The sequence below is a fragment of the Carlito syrichta genome, unplaced genomic scaffold, assembly GCF_000164805.1.
Source record: "Carlito syrichta isolate Samal-C Ts95f unplaced genomic scaffold, Tarsius_syrichta-2.0.1 Scaffold305936, whole genome shotgun sequence".
Taxonomy (NCBI): Eukaryota; Metazoa; Chordata; class Mammalia; order Primates; family Tarsiidae; genus Carlito; species Carlito syrichta.
The window spans coordinates 249,468-268,208 of record NW_007250032.1 but is presented as its reverse complement, the minus strand read 5'-3'; the positions used below and the strand labels follow the sequence as shown (position 1 = coordinate 268,208).

At 43.8% G+C, this 18,741-nt stretch overlaps 1 protein-coding gene and 1 pseudogene across 1 annotated transcript in view; one reads left to right on the top strand and one right to left on the bottom strand.

Annotated features, from left to right (window-relative positions):
- The first annotated feature begins 276 nt into the window (after nt 1-276).
- The window catches only part of LOC110596063 (zinc finger protein 680-like), a 72,709-nt gene continuing 54,244 nt past the window's right edge, over nt 277-18,741 (top strand). Inside the window, exons 1-3 of the mRNA XM_021714947.1 lie at nt 277-384; nt 17,296-17,422; nt 18,220-18,315. Of these exons, the coding sequence (XP_021570622.1) occupies nt 328-384; nt 17,296-17,422; nt 18,220-18,315 (280 nt within the window). The 5' untranslated portion in view covers nt 277-327. The remainder of the gene's footprint in view (nt 385-17,295; nt 17,423-18,219; nt 18,316-18,741) is intronic.
- LOC103265231 lies at nt 13,958-14,533 on the bottom strand (annotated as a pseudogene).

The window sequence follows — 18,741 nt, the reverse complement described above, 5'->3', positions numbered from 1 at the left end:
CACATCCTGCTCCTCTTCCGAACTTCCGGTGCAGGGAGGAAACTAAACCTCAAAATGCTACAAGCGAAAACGTGCTTTTCTTTTTTCTTGCCTCCTCCAGTCCCATTGGATGTCATCTACTGTCATTCAAGATCAGAAGGGTGGTGGCCTGTAGCCTTATCCAATCAGCGGATGCTAGTTCTGAAATTGCCCAATCAGAAAGGAGCGAAGAGTGAGGGGGTGGCTTCCGAGTTCTGACCGGGTCTTTTGTTTTCTAAGCCTGCGGAAGTGCCGCATCATCTTGTAAAGTGCTTCGTGTCTTTGCTTCTTCTCCTTTCTCCCTGTGAAATGCAGGTCCAGGGAGTCAGTATAGAAGATCCTGGGACACCCAGAAGCCAGGAGATGGTGAGTATGGGTGTGGGTGCGAGACCGAAAGGCAGGATGGACACGGATGACTCGGTTGTGGCAGATTGGCCTCCCCCTCAATTCTGATCCTGGACCTGTGCCCGCCAGCAGCTCTGCCCCAGTCCCCTCTGCACAGGGTGGGTCTGGCTTGGTCCCCAGGGTCCTGTCCCCATGGAGATCCCGCCCTACTGGTGATTTCTCCAGAAAAACCCACGCTACGTATGTGTGTGACCCAGGAGTGTCATGGCGGGTCTGACCGGCATGGGGGCCCCTGGGGAAGGGGCTGTGGTCCTGGCCCTGTCCCTCTCTCCTCCTAGAAGGTAAACGGATGCTTCAGCACAGTGTTAAGGAGTTCCCATGGGCCAACAGCTGCTCGTGAATCCTTAAGTCCCAGTCAGGGCTTGTGGTCTTGGGTCTCCTGAGGGCCTGGGGGAAAAGGCTTGGAGAAGAAGCAGGGGGAAGCCGGTCACAGGCTGGTGCCGGTGGAGGACAACCCCACAGTCACCTGATCTGGAATATCCAGGTGGAAATCCCTAGACCAAGCCATCAGGGTTGTTAGGGTACTGGACAGGGTAAAAGAAAATGGATGGAGCATGGTGCCCAGCTCCGCCGGGGCTGGCAAGCCGGAGGTGCGTGCTTGAAACCCAGAGATCCGAGTAAATTGCAAAGAATTGCAACACACATAGGTGAGAGAAGAAAAGATTTATTTAAGGAAAGTTCACCAGCCACAGACAGGGAGTGGGCCTACACTCTAGGTGAGTGTGGCCTTGTAGCCCCCATAGTCCTGGCTTAAATCCTTTTCTTGGAGATGTTGAACGTGACTGCTGTGACTTTCTTGTTGACCACCTGTGGATGTCTTGAAGATCCTGTGACACAGAGACCCATTAATGTCTGTTATTATCATAGCCCCGGGCATGACAAGGATTCTAATTCTCCTGCACCTTCCCAAATGACATTCCTTAGAGCTAGTGGAGGGTGCACCGCCCCTTACCTCCTAGGCATTCCCCGTGAGTAGTTTCGGGGGATCCTTGGCTTCCCTGTAGATAGTGCCCAATTTATTGGAAGATGGAATCCCCACTTGCTCTCCTTCTGAGTGGTTATAACTGTTGTAATTACAGGTTTCATGACTTTTACAGTCCTAGCCCAATGCATGGTGTCTTTAGTCTTGTAAATTCCCTTTACTCTAGGCAAACTTGATTGCCACTGTGAGAGCCCTCAGATAACTGAAAGTCTTTTTCTGAAAAGACAAAGTCAGTAAAGTTAATTATACCTGAAGTGTGCATTTCTGCAAAAGCATAACTTCTACTTTCTCATCATTGGGGCAGTGTTTCAGAACAAGATAAAAAATGACTTCCCACTCTCGGTCTGTCCTTTCAAGGATCATTGGCAGTTTGTCACCAGGTCCAAACATGGTTCTGCCTGGTTGAACAACCAAAGTCAAGACAAGGAGTTGGAACAGGAGCTGTGGCTTCATTTAGAGGACCATTAAAACTGAGAAGATGAGGGGCCAAGTCCCCTCTTGGGTTTTGTGTACTTTTTTGGGTTTTAGTCCAGGTCAGTGGTGAGGGAGAGAGAGGGGAGAGGATTGCTTGAGCCCAGAAATTTGAGGCTAACTGGGACATGACACATTCATGTAGCTACAAAAGCTGGTAAAATTTAGGCGAGTGGTCGCGGATACCTGTAGTTTCAGATTCTTGGGAGCCAGAGAAGGGAGAATCTGTTGAGCTGAGGAGGTCAAGATGGTGATAAGATCTGTGGAGACACTTCCCACCTGCCTGGGTTATGGAGTAATACTCACAATCATAAAATACCTGCAATTTGCCCGGCTTGGTGGCTTAGCCTGTAATATCACACTTTGGGAGACTGAGGTAAGTGGATTGCCTGAGCCTGCGAGTTCGAGACCCACTTTGGCAACTTGGCGAGACCTCATCTCTACAATAAATGAAAAATTAGCTGGGCATGGTAGCATGTGCCTGTAGTTCCAGCTACTTGTAAGTCTGAGTGGAAGGATCACTGGAGCCCAGCAGATCGAGGCTGTGGTGGTCGGGAGTGTGCAACTGAGCTTTAGTCTTGGTGACAGAGTGAGACTCCAACTAAAAAAAAATAATAATACATGTAATTTAATTTTTAATATATAAAGGCTTATCTTCAACATGTCGATGTGACTTTTCCAGATAATCTCATCTGACAAGAAATGCCTGAGGCAGTTGTGGCAAAAATGGCTGGTTCTCAGGTAAATGTGTTTCAGGTCAGGGACTATGTCTGTTTTCCTACTAGAATGTCATAATTTTAGAGCATGAAAACCTTGGCTGATACTCGTGTCTTTTTTTTTTTTTTAAAGTTGGAGTCTCACTGTGTCACCCAAGCTAGAGAGCAGTACCATCCTCCATCCCCCGTAGCCTCGACCTGCTGTGTTCAGGAGATCCTTCTGTTTCAGCCTTTCAAGTAGCTGGAACTGCAAACATACACACCACCATGCTCGAGTAACTTTTTGATTTACTGTAGAGATGCAGTCATGTTAAGTTGTCCAAGCTGTTCTCAAACTTAATGGGCTTAGACAATCCTCTAACCTCTTTTCCCCAATGTTTTGGGATTATACTCATGAGCCACCACGCCCGACCTTCATATATATCTTATTCTACATTAAAACTGTATTCCCTTGATTTTTCAGTCTTTATTTATATTTAAGATATGGGGTACAATTCAGTGCTATGTATACAAATGTCTAATATGCAGGTACGCTTGTTGATGAGGTATGCCCCACATTCCCCCAGCAGTATTCCACTTTCAGTCTTTTTTTTTTATTTGAGTTGGAGTCTCACTTACTCACCCAGACTGGAGTGCAGTGGCTACACTCAGCCACCACAGTCCTGACCTGCTGGACTCCGGCGATCCTTCCGCCTCAGCCTTCCAAGTAGCTGGAACTACAAGCGCGCGCTACCATGCCCGGCTAATTTTTTTGATTTATTGTAGAGATGAGGTCTCGCCATGTTGCCCAGGTGTGTTTTGAACCCGCGGGCTCAGGCAGTTCACTCATCTTGGCCTTCCAAAGCTCAGGATTACAAGATGAGCCACTGAGCCCGGCCCCAGTCTGTATTTTTTTAAAGTCATTATCACACTGTTTTACTTTTCTTTTTTTAGTTGGAGCCTCACTCTCTCTCCCAGACCACCACAGCCTCGACCTGCTGGGCTCTGGTGATCCTTGCGCCTCAGCCTTCCAAGTGGCCAGAACAACGGGCCCGCTCTAAGACGTCCAGCTGATTTTTTGATTTGTTGTAGAGATGAGGTCTCACCAAGTTGCCCAGGTGGGTCTCGAACCCGTGGGGTCAGGCAATTTACTCACCTCAGCCTCCCAAGGCATGGGATTACAGGCTGAGCCACCAAGACTGGCTACTTTTCAAGTCCTTATTATGGATAACAACGTCTTTCAAATTTTTATGGATTTCCCATTTAAATATTGTTTGCAAAACAATTTGTTCTCCTCAGAAAATAAACAGCTGTTTGTATATCAGTATCAAACTGAATTAATAATCTGATAAGAGGATTATTGACAATAATATCATTTAATCTTCCCAATCATGTATTTTCATTATTTTCTACTTCTACTATTTTTCATGTATTTCAGAAATATTTTGCACTTTATAATTTGACTTTTTTTTTTAATTGGAGTCTCACTCTGTCACCGAGGCTAGAGCCCTGCTGATTTTTACATTTCAATTCAAATGTGATATTTCTACAATAAATGACTTGAAATCCTTAATATGGAATAGAAATTGTGCTTTGACATTTTCCTCATCCAGGGAGACCGGGTTTCTGTGGTTTTCTCTTTTCTTTTTTGTATTATGTTATTTTAAAATGTAGGGTATGGCCGGGCTTGGTGGCTCAGCCTGTCATCCCAGCACTTTGGGTGGCCTAGGTGAGTGGATTGAGTGATACCGCGGGTTTGAAACCTGCCTGGGCAACTTAGCGAGACCTCATCTCTATAATAAATCAAAAATTAGCAAGGTGTGGTAGCCCACACCTGTAATTCGGGGTACTTGGAAGACTGAGACGGAAGGATTACCGGAGCCCAATAGGGTGAGGCTGAGATAGCCAGATGTGTGCCTCTACATTTCACTCTGGATGATAGAGACTCCAACTCAAAAAAATAAAATAAAATAAATAAAATGTAGGGTACAATTCAGTGTTAGGTCATGATAGAGACTCCAACTCAAAAATATAAAATAAAATGTAGGGTACAATTCAGTGTTAGGTCATAAGCTGTCATTGTACACATAAAGTTTGTTTGCCCTTATTAATGTTGTATCGCCCACTATGGCAGAGTCCCACTAGTGCCAATCATTTTCTTATAGTATTATGATAATTGTTCTGGGTCCAATTATGAGTAAGTACATGTAGCACTCAGATCTTTGTTTATGTGATACAGCACTTGCATATATATATATATATGTTTTTAGTTGGAATATCACTCTGTCACATAATGTTATTAATCAATAATTTTGTGGCAACCTCCTGTGTTATGTGAACTACAGACATGTGCTACCACACCTGGCTAAGTTTTTATTTATTGTAGAGACGAGGTCTCACCAAATTACCCGGGCTTGCCTCAACCCTGCAGTTTCACACAATCCTCCTGCCTTGGCCTTCCCAAATGCTGGGATTACAGCTTGAGTTACCGAGCCTGGCTTTATTTTTTTTTTTAGTAAGAGTCTCACTGTTTCCCCTGGATGTAGAGAAATGGCACTCTCATGACCACAGTTGCCTCAACCTACTTGCGAACCTTCCACTTAGCCTTCCAAGTAGCTGGAACCAGAAGTGTGCACCACCGTGCCTGAACAATTTTTTTATTTGTTGGAGAGATGAGGGCTCACCAAGTTGCTGCAGGCGATTTGGAAACTATATGCTCAGGAAATCTTGTTATCTCCTCCTCCCAAAGTCCTGGGATCATGGGAATGAGCCTCCGCACCGGTCCTGAAAAATTCTTAGTGATTATTATTATGGGTTGTCCTATTCTTACATCTTATGAGGTTTTCTTTTGATATGCCAAAAGGTGGGAAAGACTGCCAAAATGGTCTACAGTAAAATGTAATTTTAAAATGTCTGAATGCTTCCTGAAAGCAGCTTATGGGAAATTTATCAATTGATGTCTTACCAGTGCTACGTTCCTGCCGTATTTTGACATATCATGGTTATATTTGCTGTTGTTACAGTCTAAGATTTGTCTTCTTCCAACATAAAAATTTATAGGAAATACATTTCAATTGATTAGGTGAGTGGTTTTTTAGCATTTTCCACACATTGCTGGTGTTGAGGGGAAAAGACAGAAATGATCCCTGTCCTCTGTGAAAGCCTAAAACTGTGGTGAGGTGGATCATTGTCATGGGAATAAGGCAAGATTGCAACAAAGGAGAAAGTAGAAGTAAAGTTTAATAACCACCTTTCACAGCTTGGAAAGGTGACAGAGGCAAGTGAGGTGTGGAAGGGCCAAGAATTGTTTTTGTTCTTTTTTTGTTCTTTCTTTTGAGTTGGAGTCTTACTCCATCGCCCAGACTGGAGTGCAGTGGCACACTCACGGCCATGGTAGCTTTGACCTGCTGGCCTCCAGTGATCCTTCCACCTCAGCCTTCCAAGTAGCTGGGACTACAGGCATGCACTACCACACCTGGCTAATTTTTGATTTATTGTAGAAATGAGGTCTTGCCAAGTTTCCCAGGAGGGTCTCGTACCTGCAGACTCAGGCAATTCACTCCCCTTGGCCTCCCAAAATGCTGGGATTACAGATTGAGCCACCGAGCCCGGCCAAGAATTGGATTTTTTAAAGGTTTTTGGGAAAGGGAAATTTAAGCCACAGGACTGTCCAGGACCATGGGTCTTTGATGTAGACTGTAGCCACATGAGTTTTATATTTTACTGGTTGCCAGATAGTACCATCTCATGCTCTCAGGTGATGGGCTACATGGGAGGAGTCAAGGGGAAGGGGTTTTGCAACAAGAGACTTGTGAGATGTCTGCAATCCACAAACTTCTTGACTAAAAGAAGTCTTATTATAATTTATATGGCTTCGGCCAGCCAAGAGGTGATCTTTGATTCCCCCTTAACAAGAAACCTGAAAGTTTCCTAGAGATTAGTATGTAAACCTTGAGTTGAAATGTTGGGTTGTTGTGTTGCCCTGGTTTTGCATCTGATGGAGATTTATTGAGGGGAATGAGGTAGACTGCCTCTTAGCCTGCAGAAAAATGTAATCTTAAAATATCTTAGCCGGGCTTGGTGGCTCAGCCTGTAATTCCGTGCTTTGGGAGGCTGAGGTGAGTGGATTGTCTGAGCCCGTGGGTTCGACACCTGCCAGGGCAACTTGACAAGACCTCATTTCTACAGTAAATCAAAAAAATAAAAATAAATCATCCGGGCATGGTAATGCATGCCTGTAATTCTGGCTACTCGGAAGGCTGAGGCAGAAGGATCACCGGATCCCAGTGGGTCAAGGCTGCAGTGACTGGGGGCGTCCACTGAACTCCAGTCTGGGCGACAGAGTGAGACTCCAAATCAAAAAAAGAAAAAAGAGCCGGGCTTGGTGTCTCAGCCTGTAATCCGGCGCCTTTGGGAGACTGAGGTGAGTGAATTGCCTGAGCCCACGGGTTCAAGACCCGCCTGCGCAGGCGAGACCTCATCTCTACAATAAATCAGAAAATCAGCCGGGCTTGGTAGTGCATGCCTGTAATTTCAGCTACTGGAAGGTTGAGGCGGAAGGATCATGGGAGCCCAGCAGATCGAGTCTGCATTAGCCGGGAGGGGCCACTGCACTGCAGTCTGGGCGACAGAGTGAGACTCCAACTCAAAAACAAAAAAAAGTCTTAATGCCTCTTAAAACTTGCTTATTGGAAAATAACTATGTCTAACCTCCTATGCTTGATTGAAAGCATGTCAGTCTAAGGAAAAATGGCAATGCTGAGGCAAAATGTGAACTAAGTTTAGGCTAAGTTTCTTGAAGTCCCTACTGTCATTCTGGATTAAGTTTCACTTGTGAAAGGAATTAAAAAATCCCAAATTATAAAATATCTCACCTAGTGAGAAGGTGTAAGAGCCCACAGAATGCCTCTCAGGCACACGGGAGAGCAAGTTCAGTGTTTCCTGAGAGTGTAGTCATCAGGCACTTCAGTTAGCAGGACTGCGAAAGAGGACATCCCAAGTCATAGAATGCCTTGACTTGACACTTGATTCAGGCTTTTCTATGTGTCAGTCCCTCTCCTACCTGGGTTTATACCCATTAACAAAAAATGGATCCACTTATTTTAGCTCCAGTTATTCACCATAAAATGTATTTTATCAATACAGATTGAAAAGTTTTTTTAAATTTCAGGCAAGATATAGATAGATGTTTGGAAAATATTAAATATCTTAGATTGGGTGTAGTGGCCCATGCCTATAATACCAGCACTTTGGAAGGCCAAGGTGAGAGGATTGATCCCATGGATACGAGACTGACCCAGGCAATTTGGCAAGACTTCGTTTCTACAATAAATCAAAAAAAAAAATTAGCCAGGTTCCAACTGACAACTAAAATTATGCAATAAGATAATTTGTAACACAGAAATATTCTATAATACATTAAGTCTGAGAAAAAAGAATAAAATGAAATCCATTCAGTCAGTGTACATTATTTTTGTGAATGATACACCATAAATTTGGGCATCAATAGTACAGGCATGTACTATTTTAAGTACTATATTTACATCACACAGAAGAGGTTGCATATACTGGTTCAAGGGAAAATTCACAGTAGGTTGGAAGGTATCAATTTTTAATGTGTAGAAAATGAATGGAATATCTCTTAAAAATGCAAATTCTGATTTAGGAGATTTGGAATTCACCTGCGCTTCAGCATTTTTTTTTTTTTCAGTTGGGGATGTCTCATTCTCTTCCCATGCTGGGTTACAGTGGCATATTCACAGCTCATAGCAGCCCCAATCTCCTGGGAAGGATGATGAGACAAGTTGGTATCAGGTGCCAATGCACACAGGTGCAACACAATATCCATGTTGAGATACAGGCCCCAAGATTAGTATATTTTAATATCAATCTAATAATAAAGAAACAACTTTTTCTTTGCATTAGGGCCCAAATAGTAGCCAGCATTTATTTCAGCAATTTCCAAGAGCCAATTACCTCCTAAATCCTTTACATATATTTCCTCATTAGCATTCTCTTATTGGGAGAGTATTATTATTTTTAAAATCTTTTACATTGCATTCTAGATGTCTGCATTGAAGTACTTAGTGGTGTCATTGTTTCCTTGTTCCAGAAAGTCCTCTCTGCCCTGTGTGCCTTGAAATCCATCTACAGTTATCTCCCATGGTGGGTAATCTCAAAAAAATGATTTATCTTGTTTTTAGCATCCTAAAGAGCAACTCTCATCGAATAATTCTTTATTCAGTCATTTTTGTGTTGTTCTGGGCAGTAACTGCCATCCTGTGTAAACGTGCATGCTATTAACCATGCTATCTATGGAGCTGGTGGAGCATCATTTGAAATCTTCATAGTTCACATTCCTAACCTTTGCTTGTATCTGAGGATCTACCCCATTTCCAAGGGGAAGCTTGGATATCCACACCCTCCCACGTTCCCTGACCACAAGGGAACATTTTTAATACTGCAGGTCATACATTCATAGTGAGAACAGTTCATGGCAACTAGGCAGCATGGATGCTGAGAACAGTGGACCCTCTGGTATGTAGGGTGACACGCCCTTCAAAGTCCTTGAATATCAGGAAGAACAAAAGTAGTTGAAAAATGCTCATTAGGCAAGACCATCACAAGTAGCAGTGAGGTTTACAAGTTTTAAAAATGACAGTCCTTCTGACCTGGGACACATTTACACTTTTTCTGTTTTCCTCCAATTTTACTGGGATTTTTTTGTTGTTGTTTTGAGTCATAGTCTCACTCCTTTACTCAAGTTGGAGTGCAGTGACATGCTCACAGTCACCCAGGCAATGACCTGGGCTCAGGCAATCCTTCTGCCTCAGTCTTCTGAGTAGCCATAACTACAGGCTGAATTACAATTGGCCAATTTTTAGTGTATTGCAGAGAAGAGGTTTTGCCAAGGTGCCCTGGTTAGCTTAGAACCCATGGACTCAGGCAGTCCTCTTTTCTTGGCCTCCCAAAATGCTCAGATTACAGCCTGAGCCACCCAGCATGGACATTTGGGATTTCTTTTCAGGTGAGATGATCTGAATAGATCACACCTACATGTTGAAAATATGCCTTTATTTCAAAATTAAATTGAAAATATTTTTTGTTAGAGTCTCACTCTGTCACCCAGGCAGAAGTGAAGTGGTACCATCATTACTCACCACAGCCTTGAACTGGGCTCAGGCAATCCTTCCATCTCAATCTCCAAAGTAGCTGGAACTACAGGTCTTTGCTAATACTCCTGGCTAATTTTTCTTTATTTATTATTATTTTGTGAGTTCGAGTCTCCCTCTATCACCCAGACTTGAGTATAGTGGCATGCTCCTGGCCCCTGCAGCCTTGACATGCTGGGCTCTGACAATACTTTCACTTCAGCCTTCCAAGTATCTGGAACTGCAGCTGCATGCCACCATGCCCAACTAATTTTTTATTTATTGTAGAGATGAAGTATCTCCAAGTTGCCTGGGCAGGTCTTGAACCTGCGGGCAAAAGCAGTCCACTCACCTCAACCTCCCAAAGAGCTGGGATTACAGGCAGAGCCACTGAGCCCAGCCTCTTTAGTTATTTTTATAGTGACATGAATATGCTATGTTGTAGAGGTTGATCTCAAACTCTTGACCTCAAGCAATCCTCTCACCTCAGCCTCCCTAAGTGATAGAATTCCTGGCATAAGTTATGATGTGTAGCCAGTATATGCCTTTTGCATAAGGACAATCCTTTCCTTCCTACCACCACACCCATAGACAGGAGGGTTCAAAAAGGGTGATGAAATCTACCTTTCTCTGTCTTTTGTAACAGGAGACAGATTTTTAAATAGTGAGCTCCTGAAAGGAGTGCAAAGTGTGAGTTAATTCTTTCCTTCCCACAATTGCCCTCCCTTGCCAGAAAAACTGGCAACTACTGCCACAGCAATGAATATATGGCACCACTGGCTTACCTGCCTGACCAAACTCAAGCAGAGTAGGACAGCTGACCTCCCTCTGAGTTCAACTTTTCATGAACATATCTGGCAACTCTCAGCTTGACAATGTCACCATGTTAGGATCACATGGGGGATAGCTGGGCACCATGGCGCACATCTGTAATTCCAGTAGTTTGGGAGACAAGGTGAGAGGATTGCCTGAGCCCAGGGATTCCAGACCAGGCTGGGCAACCTGGCAACACCTCATTTCAGCAATAAATCAAGCAATTAGTTGGGTATAATGGCACATGCCTGAAGTTTGATGTGGAAGTATTGCCTGTGGCCAGCAGGTCAAGGCAGCAGTGGCCGTGAGTGTTCCACTGCGCTCCATTCTGGGCATAACAGAAAAAAACATAAAACCTATATGGTTATTTTTAACAATGACAATCCAACAGAAATAATAATGAAGCTGCAACAATTCTGTCTGTGAATGCTCTCTAAAGCAGTAACATCAGAACTCACAACAAAAAGTCAGGTACCATGACACATCCCTTCTTTGTACTGACCACATGGTGCTGATTGAACCATTTACCCTTTTACAACAGTTGGAAGTTTCTGGTATGTAGGGACATTGACCACTTCATGTGTTTTTTCTAGTGGTTTTGAAATATGGTGGTAAACCTGTTATCTACCAGTGTGTTTCTCCAGAACTCCTCCTCATTATTTACCCAAGTAACAGGAAATTGGAGTCAATCCATATGGTTAAATTCATTCTTGGTCCATGAAGAGTTATCTTCTTATTACTAAACTCAACATTAAAAAATAATTTATTGAAAGTATTACCGGCTAGGCTTGGGAGGCCGTGGCGAGTGGATCATCTGAGCCCACATGTTCAAGACCAGTCTAGGCACCTTGGCAAGACCTCCTCTACAATACATAAAAAAAAAAAAAATCTGGGTTTGGTACCACATGCATTTAGTTCTATCTATTGAAAGACTGAGGCAGAAGGATCACCGGAACCCAGCAGTTTGATTCTGGGTGGGCTGTGTGTGTGCCACTGCACTCCTGCCTTGATGACAGTGAGATTGACTCAAAAAACAAATGTAATGGAAGCTTTCATACACCTGTGAAACTCAACAATTTATCACACTTTCTGGTGGAAATGTATTGATTTCCACAGCTATAAAGAGAGAAATTGTTCCTCAACATTGTGATGTAACCTTGGGGTGGTGAAAGGAGGGGCAGGGAACAGTACCCCAGACCCTCCCTCCATTGGCCCCGCCAGTCAGTCGAATCTTCCCCACTACTCTTTTGGGTCCCAAACACGTGGAAAGGGGGTGTTCACAGAAGGCTTAGCTTGAGGTTGCAGATGGGACAGGTCCCCAGGGTCCTGGCCTAGCCTCACCTACACCGAGAGCACCAGGCCCAGCTGCTGGTGGGGATGTGTTCACTGTCAGCTGCGGAGGAGGCCGGTCCCCCTACAGCCGGGTCATCCAAGTCCATCATCTCCCCCTTACGGGACAACCCCAGCACACTCACCTTCTCCCAGCTTCCTGTTGCTCTGGCAGCCTCACCAAGGACTTTCACATCCTGCAGATCACAGGGTGACAGTGATTCAAGCAAAGACACGTAGTACCAAAGTGCAGGACACTGCAGAGGACGACCCAACTCTGTGCGCAGGTGCAGGAGACAAAAGGCCGACCAGAGTCCAAAAGCCGCCCTGTCTCTTCCAGCTCCCATCTGACCAGTTCAGACCTCAGCATCCATTGATTGAAAAACCTTCAGGCCCCTCCCTTCTGGTCTTGACTGACAGGCGGTGTAAAACGAGGACTCCATAGGCAAAAATGCCTTTAGCTTTCTCCTTGCCCTGGAGTCTGAGCAGAAGGGTGGGGGCAGGAGGCTTGTGGGCCCCTTCGGGGCATGATGACAGTTTTTTTCCACTCCTGGTTGGTGGGTCTCTAGACTATAGGTCCATACCGCCTCTCCCAGAACATGCTGGGATTGTAGTCCTGCAGCTACGCAACCCACCAACTGGGAACCAGGCAGATGCCATTGTTCTCAGGAAGTCCTGTAAAGGGCCCCTTCACAGTCCTTACCACATTCCGGAGCTGGGAGTAATCTCAACATTTTCTTGCCTCCTGCAGCCCACGTCTGATTGCATGTCCTGTCACTCAACACCAGATGGTCTGGAGTTTTATCCAATCAGCTGATGCTGGAGTTTGAAATGGCCAATCAGACAGGAGCCGGAAGTGAGGGGGCAGCTTCCAGGCTCTTACCAGGCCTTAGTGTTCTCCATCAGCCTCTCTTTCTTCATTTTAGCCTGTGCTGCCCTGTGACATGCAGGTCCTAGAACAGGGGTCCTCAAACTTTTAAAACGGGGCCAGTTCAGTGTCCCTCAGACCGTTGGAGGGGCGGACCATAGTTTACAAAAAAAAACTATGAACAGATTCCTATGCACACTGCACATATCTTATTTTGAAGTGAAGAAACAAAATGGGAACAAATACAATATTTAAAATGAAGAATAAGGAAAGTTAAATCAACAAACTTACCAGTATTTCAGTGAGAACTATGGGCCTGCTGTTGGCTAATGAGAGGGTTAATGTCCAGTTCCATATTTGTCACGGCTAGTTGTAACAACTTAAGGGGGCAAAAACACCCGGCGGGCCGCATGTGGCCCACGGGCCCTAGTTTGAGGACCCCTGTCCTAGAAGATTCATAGGGTGGATGCTGAGACACTTGGAAGGTGGCAGATGGTGAGTGTGGGGATATCCCAAGAAAGGGAGTGGGGATGGACCTGGATGTCCTGGCTCTTTAGGGACTGGCCTCTCCATCAGCTCGGAGCTTGTGACTCGGTCTGGTCTCCTCCGTGTAGGTGGTCCTGGGCCAGGACCCTGTGGTCTTGACCCTGCAGCGACATTGCCTGCTGAGCACTCTCCGTGCAGCTCACCACCCCCGAGTGTGCGGAACCCACGAAGGTCATGGAAAAGATCTGACCTGCATGGGGGCTGGTGGGGGGAAGGGGAGGCTATGATCCTGGCCAACTCCCTCTCTCCTCCCTAGAGTTAAACGGTGGCTCCAACGTTAAGGAGACCTCTTGGCCAATAGCAGTTCTTCAGTCCAAAAACCCCAGCAAGGATATGTGGTGTCGGGATCCCGGAGGGCCGGAAAGGCTTTGAGAAGGGGCAAGGGGAAGCTGGGATGGGCAAGTGCTGCTGAGTGACAGTCCTGCAGTGGCCTTACCTGAATTATCTAGGTGGAACTCTCCAGTGTCAGTCATTAGTGTCATTGGCCATTTGTGTCACCCGGTCCAAACCCGGTTTTGACAACATAAGGGGTTGGAGAAGGGATTGTGACTTTATTTGGTAGGGCCATTAAAACCAAGTAAATGAGGGGGATGGCCTCATAAAGACCCCTTCTGTGTCATGTGTTTTTTTGTTTTGTTTTGTTTTTTACTGTGATTACACTTTATTTAGTTATATTTGTTTACAGCTGAAATTCTGGGAAGTCAAAATTAACATCCTTGCCCAGGAGCTTCCTGTAGACACCGGAAAAATTTTCTACCTTGTGCTTCACGTTGTTCTGCTGTGCTTTGTCCAAGTGCACCTTGATGAGCTGGCTGCCGTCCAGCTTCACGCAGATTCTCTTGCCCACAATTTCACTTGGAAAGACCAAGTCCTCAAGGATGGCATCATGCACAGCTGTCATAGTACGGCTGCTGGGATGCTTTTGTTTATATTTTGTGCAGCTTTTTCAGTTGGCTTAGGCAGAATTCTCCTCTGAGCAATAAAGACAACATGCTTCCCATTGTACTTTTTCTCCAATTCACTTACTAGCTACACTTAGATTTTTGAAAAGACTTCATTTGAGGAATGGGAACAAAGATTATGATAACCTTCTGACCACCTCCAGCTTCAAATCCTTGGATGCTGTTATGTTGAGCTCCCTGAGCTGAGCCTTGTGGTCCGAATTCATCTCCAGGATAGCCTGGGAGATGCCACACTTGAACTCATCTCGCTTCTCACCATTGGGCTTCACGATCTTGGCACACAAGCTGAACATGGTCTTCTCCTTGCTTAGCACCAGTTTAAGAAAAGGCCAAAGCCTCGCGAGATCTTGTCAAACTCTGAGCCATGTGTGCTTTTAAAAAAATTTTATCCAGGCTTTGGGACAGAGACGGGCTAAGATCAAGAGGTTCCTTAGACTTGCAGACATCTGGGTGATGAGAGGAGTCATGGACAGTGGTGAATTCTCTCATCCTCGGTTCACAGTCACCTTGTTCCTTTAGTAAAACAGTTACTGCACAAAACAGAGTTACTGCACATACTTACACTTTCCCAGAGTGAGTCTAGAAAGCTGCATACTGGTGCCCACCTTATCTTGTTAGCATTTCAAAATTATTTTAGCTGCATGCAAACACACTAAGAGGCCAGAGATCCCCCCCCCACCCCACCGGTCTAAAATGGAGTTATGTTGAATTTTGAAAGTAGACTGTTGTATTTTGGATTGATTAGGTCTAAGTTTTATATTATTAAATTAGTAACTCTCAGAAACTTTATTTTAGTTCAGTGACTGGTTTCTGTGCACCTTTAGAAACATCACTGTTCTTGAGGGGCAAAGGCAGAATTGATGTCTGTCCTCTGGATTATCTTGCATTTGTAAAGAAGGAAAACTATCCCAAGGGACAAAGTAGACCCACCTCAGGGAGATGGTGGAAGAATTAACAAATCAAACAGAACCTCAGGCAAACAGGAGAGCAAGTGAGGGGCTCCAAAGAGGGTGGTAAGATTGTGACAAATTAAATATATTCCATTTAATTTTGAAATAAAGTCATATTTTCTAAATGTAGGTGTGACTATATTAGATAATCTCACCTGAAAAGAAATCCCAGAGATGTAGGAGGAAAAAGAAAAAATGGCTGCTTCTGAGGTAAACGTGTCCCAGATCAGAGGGATTGTCATGTGTGTAAAACTTGCAAACCATCCTCCTGTCCTTTTTATGGTCCTACCTAATGATCTTGTTTCAAATATTTTTGTTCTTCCTGTGATTTTCAATGGATCTGTCGGACACTGCTCCCTACAAAACCTCTTCTGTTCTCTTCAACCATACAGTTTAGTTGTCATAAAGTGTTCTCACCACGAATGTAGGACCTGCATTATTAAAAATGTTCCCTTGTTACTGGGGGTCATAGGAAGGCATGGTAACCAAGAATCCCATTGGAGATTGGATAGATCCTCAGAACCTAATGAAGGATAGAAACATGTGTATGTAGTCTTCCTCTGTTGTCCAGAATGAAATGCACTGGCACACTCATGGCCACCGGAGCCCAGTTAATTTTTAACTTTATTGTAGAGATGAGGTCTTGCCAAGTTGCCCAGGCTGGTCTCACACTCAAGGGTTTAGGAAATTATTTTGCATGGCCTTCCAACGTGCTGGGTTTATAGGCATGAGCCTCTGCTCCTACCTAGAACATGTACTGTTAAGGTTCTGTCTAGATACTCCATCAGCTCCATGCAGAACACAGTTAATAAAGTGTACATTTAAATAGGATGGAAGTTACTGCCCAAAATAACTTTGGAAAGTCTGAATAAAGAATAATTAGAAGAGACTTGCTCTCTAGGATGCCAAAAACTAAAAATATAAATAAACTTTCAGAGATTGCATGCCATGGGAGCTACCTGTAGGCTGATTTCTGTGTAACATGAGCTTGCTTGTTATTAAATTGAGATTATAAATTACTATATTGGATAGGTGTGGTGACTTAGTGTGTAATCCCAGCACTTTGGAAGGCTGAGGCAAGAAACTTGCCTAAGCCTGTGTTTTGAGAACAGTTTGGGGATTTATGAGACCTTGTCTCTACAGTAAATTATAAAAACTAGCCAGGCATGATTGCATGTGTGTGTAGTTCTAGATACTGGGAAGGCTGAGGCACAAGGATTGCCTAAGTCCACCAGGTGGAGACAGCAGTGGCCATGAGCATACCACTGCACTCCAGCCTGGGCGAGAAGAGTGAGACTCCAACTCAAAAAGTAATAATAAATTAGTATAGCTTTGGCAAAAAGATCTCAGCACGGATGTTGTGTTCCACCTGTGTGCCTTGAGGTAAGAAATGAATTTGTCCCAAATGCTTGGGATGCTATGGGGGATGGATTCTTTTAACCAAGGAGATTGAGACTACAATAAGGTGTGATTATGCCAGGGCACCCTAGCCTGGTTCAGAATGACATGCACCTAGCCGGGCGTAGTAGTGCACGCCCATAGTTCCAGCTACTTGGAAGGCCGAGGTGGAAGGATTGCCAAAGCCCAGCAGGTCGAGGCTCTGGTGGCAGGGAGCAACCACTGCATTCCAGTCTGTGTGAGAGTGAGACTCCAACTCAAAAAAAAAGAGAAAAGAATGAGACACTCGAACCGAACAAAAAAGCGCAGAACCACAGGCTAAATCTATGTATTCTGAATCAGAATTTGCATTTTAACAAGATATTCAATTCATTGTTGTACAAATTAAAACTTGATGAGGATCTTCTGACTTAGTAGGAGCAGTATATGTAACATATTCTGTGTGATATAATCAGTAATTTAAAATGTACATGCCTGTGTTTCCATTTTATGCTGTTTCACTCACAAAAATAGAGAGTCTACACTTACTGAGTGGATTTTATTTCATCCTTTTTTCCCACACTTAATTCATTAGAGGATAATTCTGTATTATGAATTTTTTTATTGCATAACAGTAGTTGTCTTGTCAGCTGGACCCTGTTCTTTTCACTCTTGCTTTACCGAGAGGCCATGGTGACTTGGTAAATATGTGTTTTTGTTGTTTTCAGGGGTTGTTGTCATTCAAGGATGTGGCCATAGAATTCTCTTCAGAGGAGTGGGAATGCCTAGACTCCCCTCAGCGAATATTGTACAGGACTGTGATGTTAGAGAACCATAGAAACCTGGTTTTTCTAGGTGAGTCAACTTTCAAAACACAATCCCTATTTCATACTAAGGATTTTATGTCCTTTCTTCGTAGAATGTTTTTTGGTAATTTCTGCTTTGCATGAATGAGATTCAGATTCCTACTATCAATGAAAAGCTGGTAATATGTTCACATAGAAAATAAAAAAATGATGATGTTTCATTTTGACATGAAGTCTTCTCTATTTTAATTTGACCAGTGTCCTTCTAGCTATATTATTGGTAAGTTCAGAAATTTAGTGGCATAGAGTATTGCCCACATCTGATTCCAATTGCTGCCATAAGTTATTGACTCACTAGTACTGAACTAAGAACTCATAAATTTAAGGCAGGCATGGTGGCTCAGCCATGTAATGCCAGCAGTTTACGAGACTGTGTTGAGAGGACTGCCAGAGCCCATGGGTTCAAGAATAGCCTGGGCAACTTGGCAAGGCTCCATCTCTATAGTAAATCAAAAAATAATCTGGGAGTGGTAATGCACACCTATAGAACTGGTTACTTGGTAGGCTGAGGGAGAAGAATTACCTGAGCCCAATAGGTGAGCACTGGGGTAGCTATGAGCTTTCCCCTGCACTCCAGCCTGGGTGACAGATTGAGACTCCAACTTAGAATAAAAAGAAACTGATAAATTAAAAATTCTGTCTAAATGTTCTAAAGGTTTTATTGGGAAACCATATTTTGTGGTTAATTTTCTAGAATCTTGTATAATGTGTTCTCTACAATCAAATACTATGTTTGTAATCTAAGAACCTTAGCAAGAGTCATGTTACTTTTTTCTAAATAAACAGGACTTGCTGTCTCTAAGCCAGACCTTATTATGTGTCTGGAGCAAAGGAAAGAGACCTGGGATGTGAAGAGAAATGGCACATTAGCCAAACTTCCAGGTAGGTGGGAGTGAATGAAGCAGATGACACAAGTTGAGGAATCAGAGGTTGAGATGTGGTTTGGGAAGGTGGTCTGCTCAAGGGGAAATGGTTTCTATAAAACCTGGGATTCTTTCTCTTCCTGTCACAAAGGGACATCTGTTATTCCATGTTCAGAAATTCTCCAAAAACTCTGCTTCTTCAATGATCTTTCAAGTTTACAGAGGAAATCAAAATCCACTTAATGGTTTGTTAGGAACTGCATGATCTGACTATCTTTCTGATGCTTTAGAGACATGCAAGTATTTGCTTATTTATTTGACAATCTGTCCAACTATTTTTTATGTTTTCTTTTTGCATCATGGTTGGAAGTATGTAAGCAGTGATTTTGTTTCTGTTTGAGAAATTTTAAGAACACTCTGGATACATGTTACATATTTTCTAATT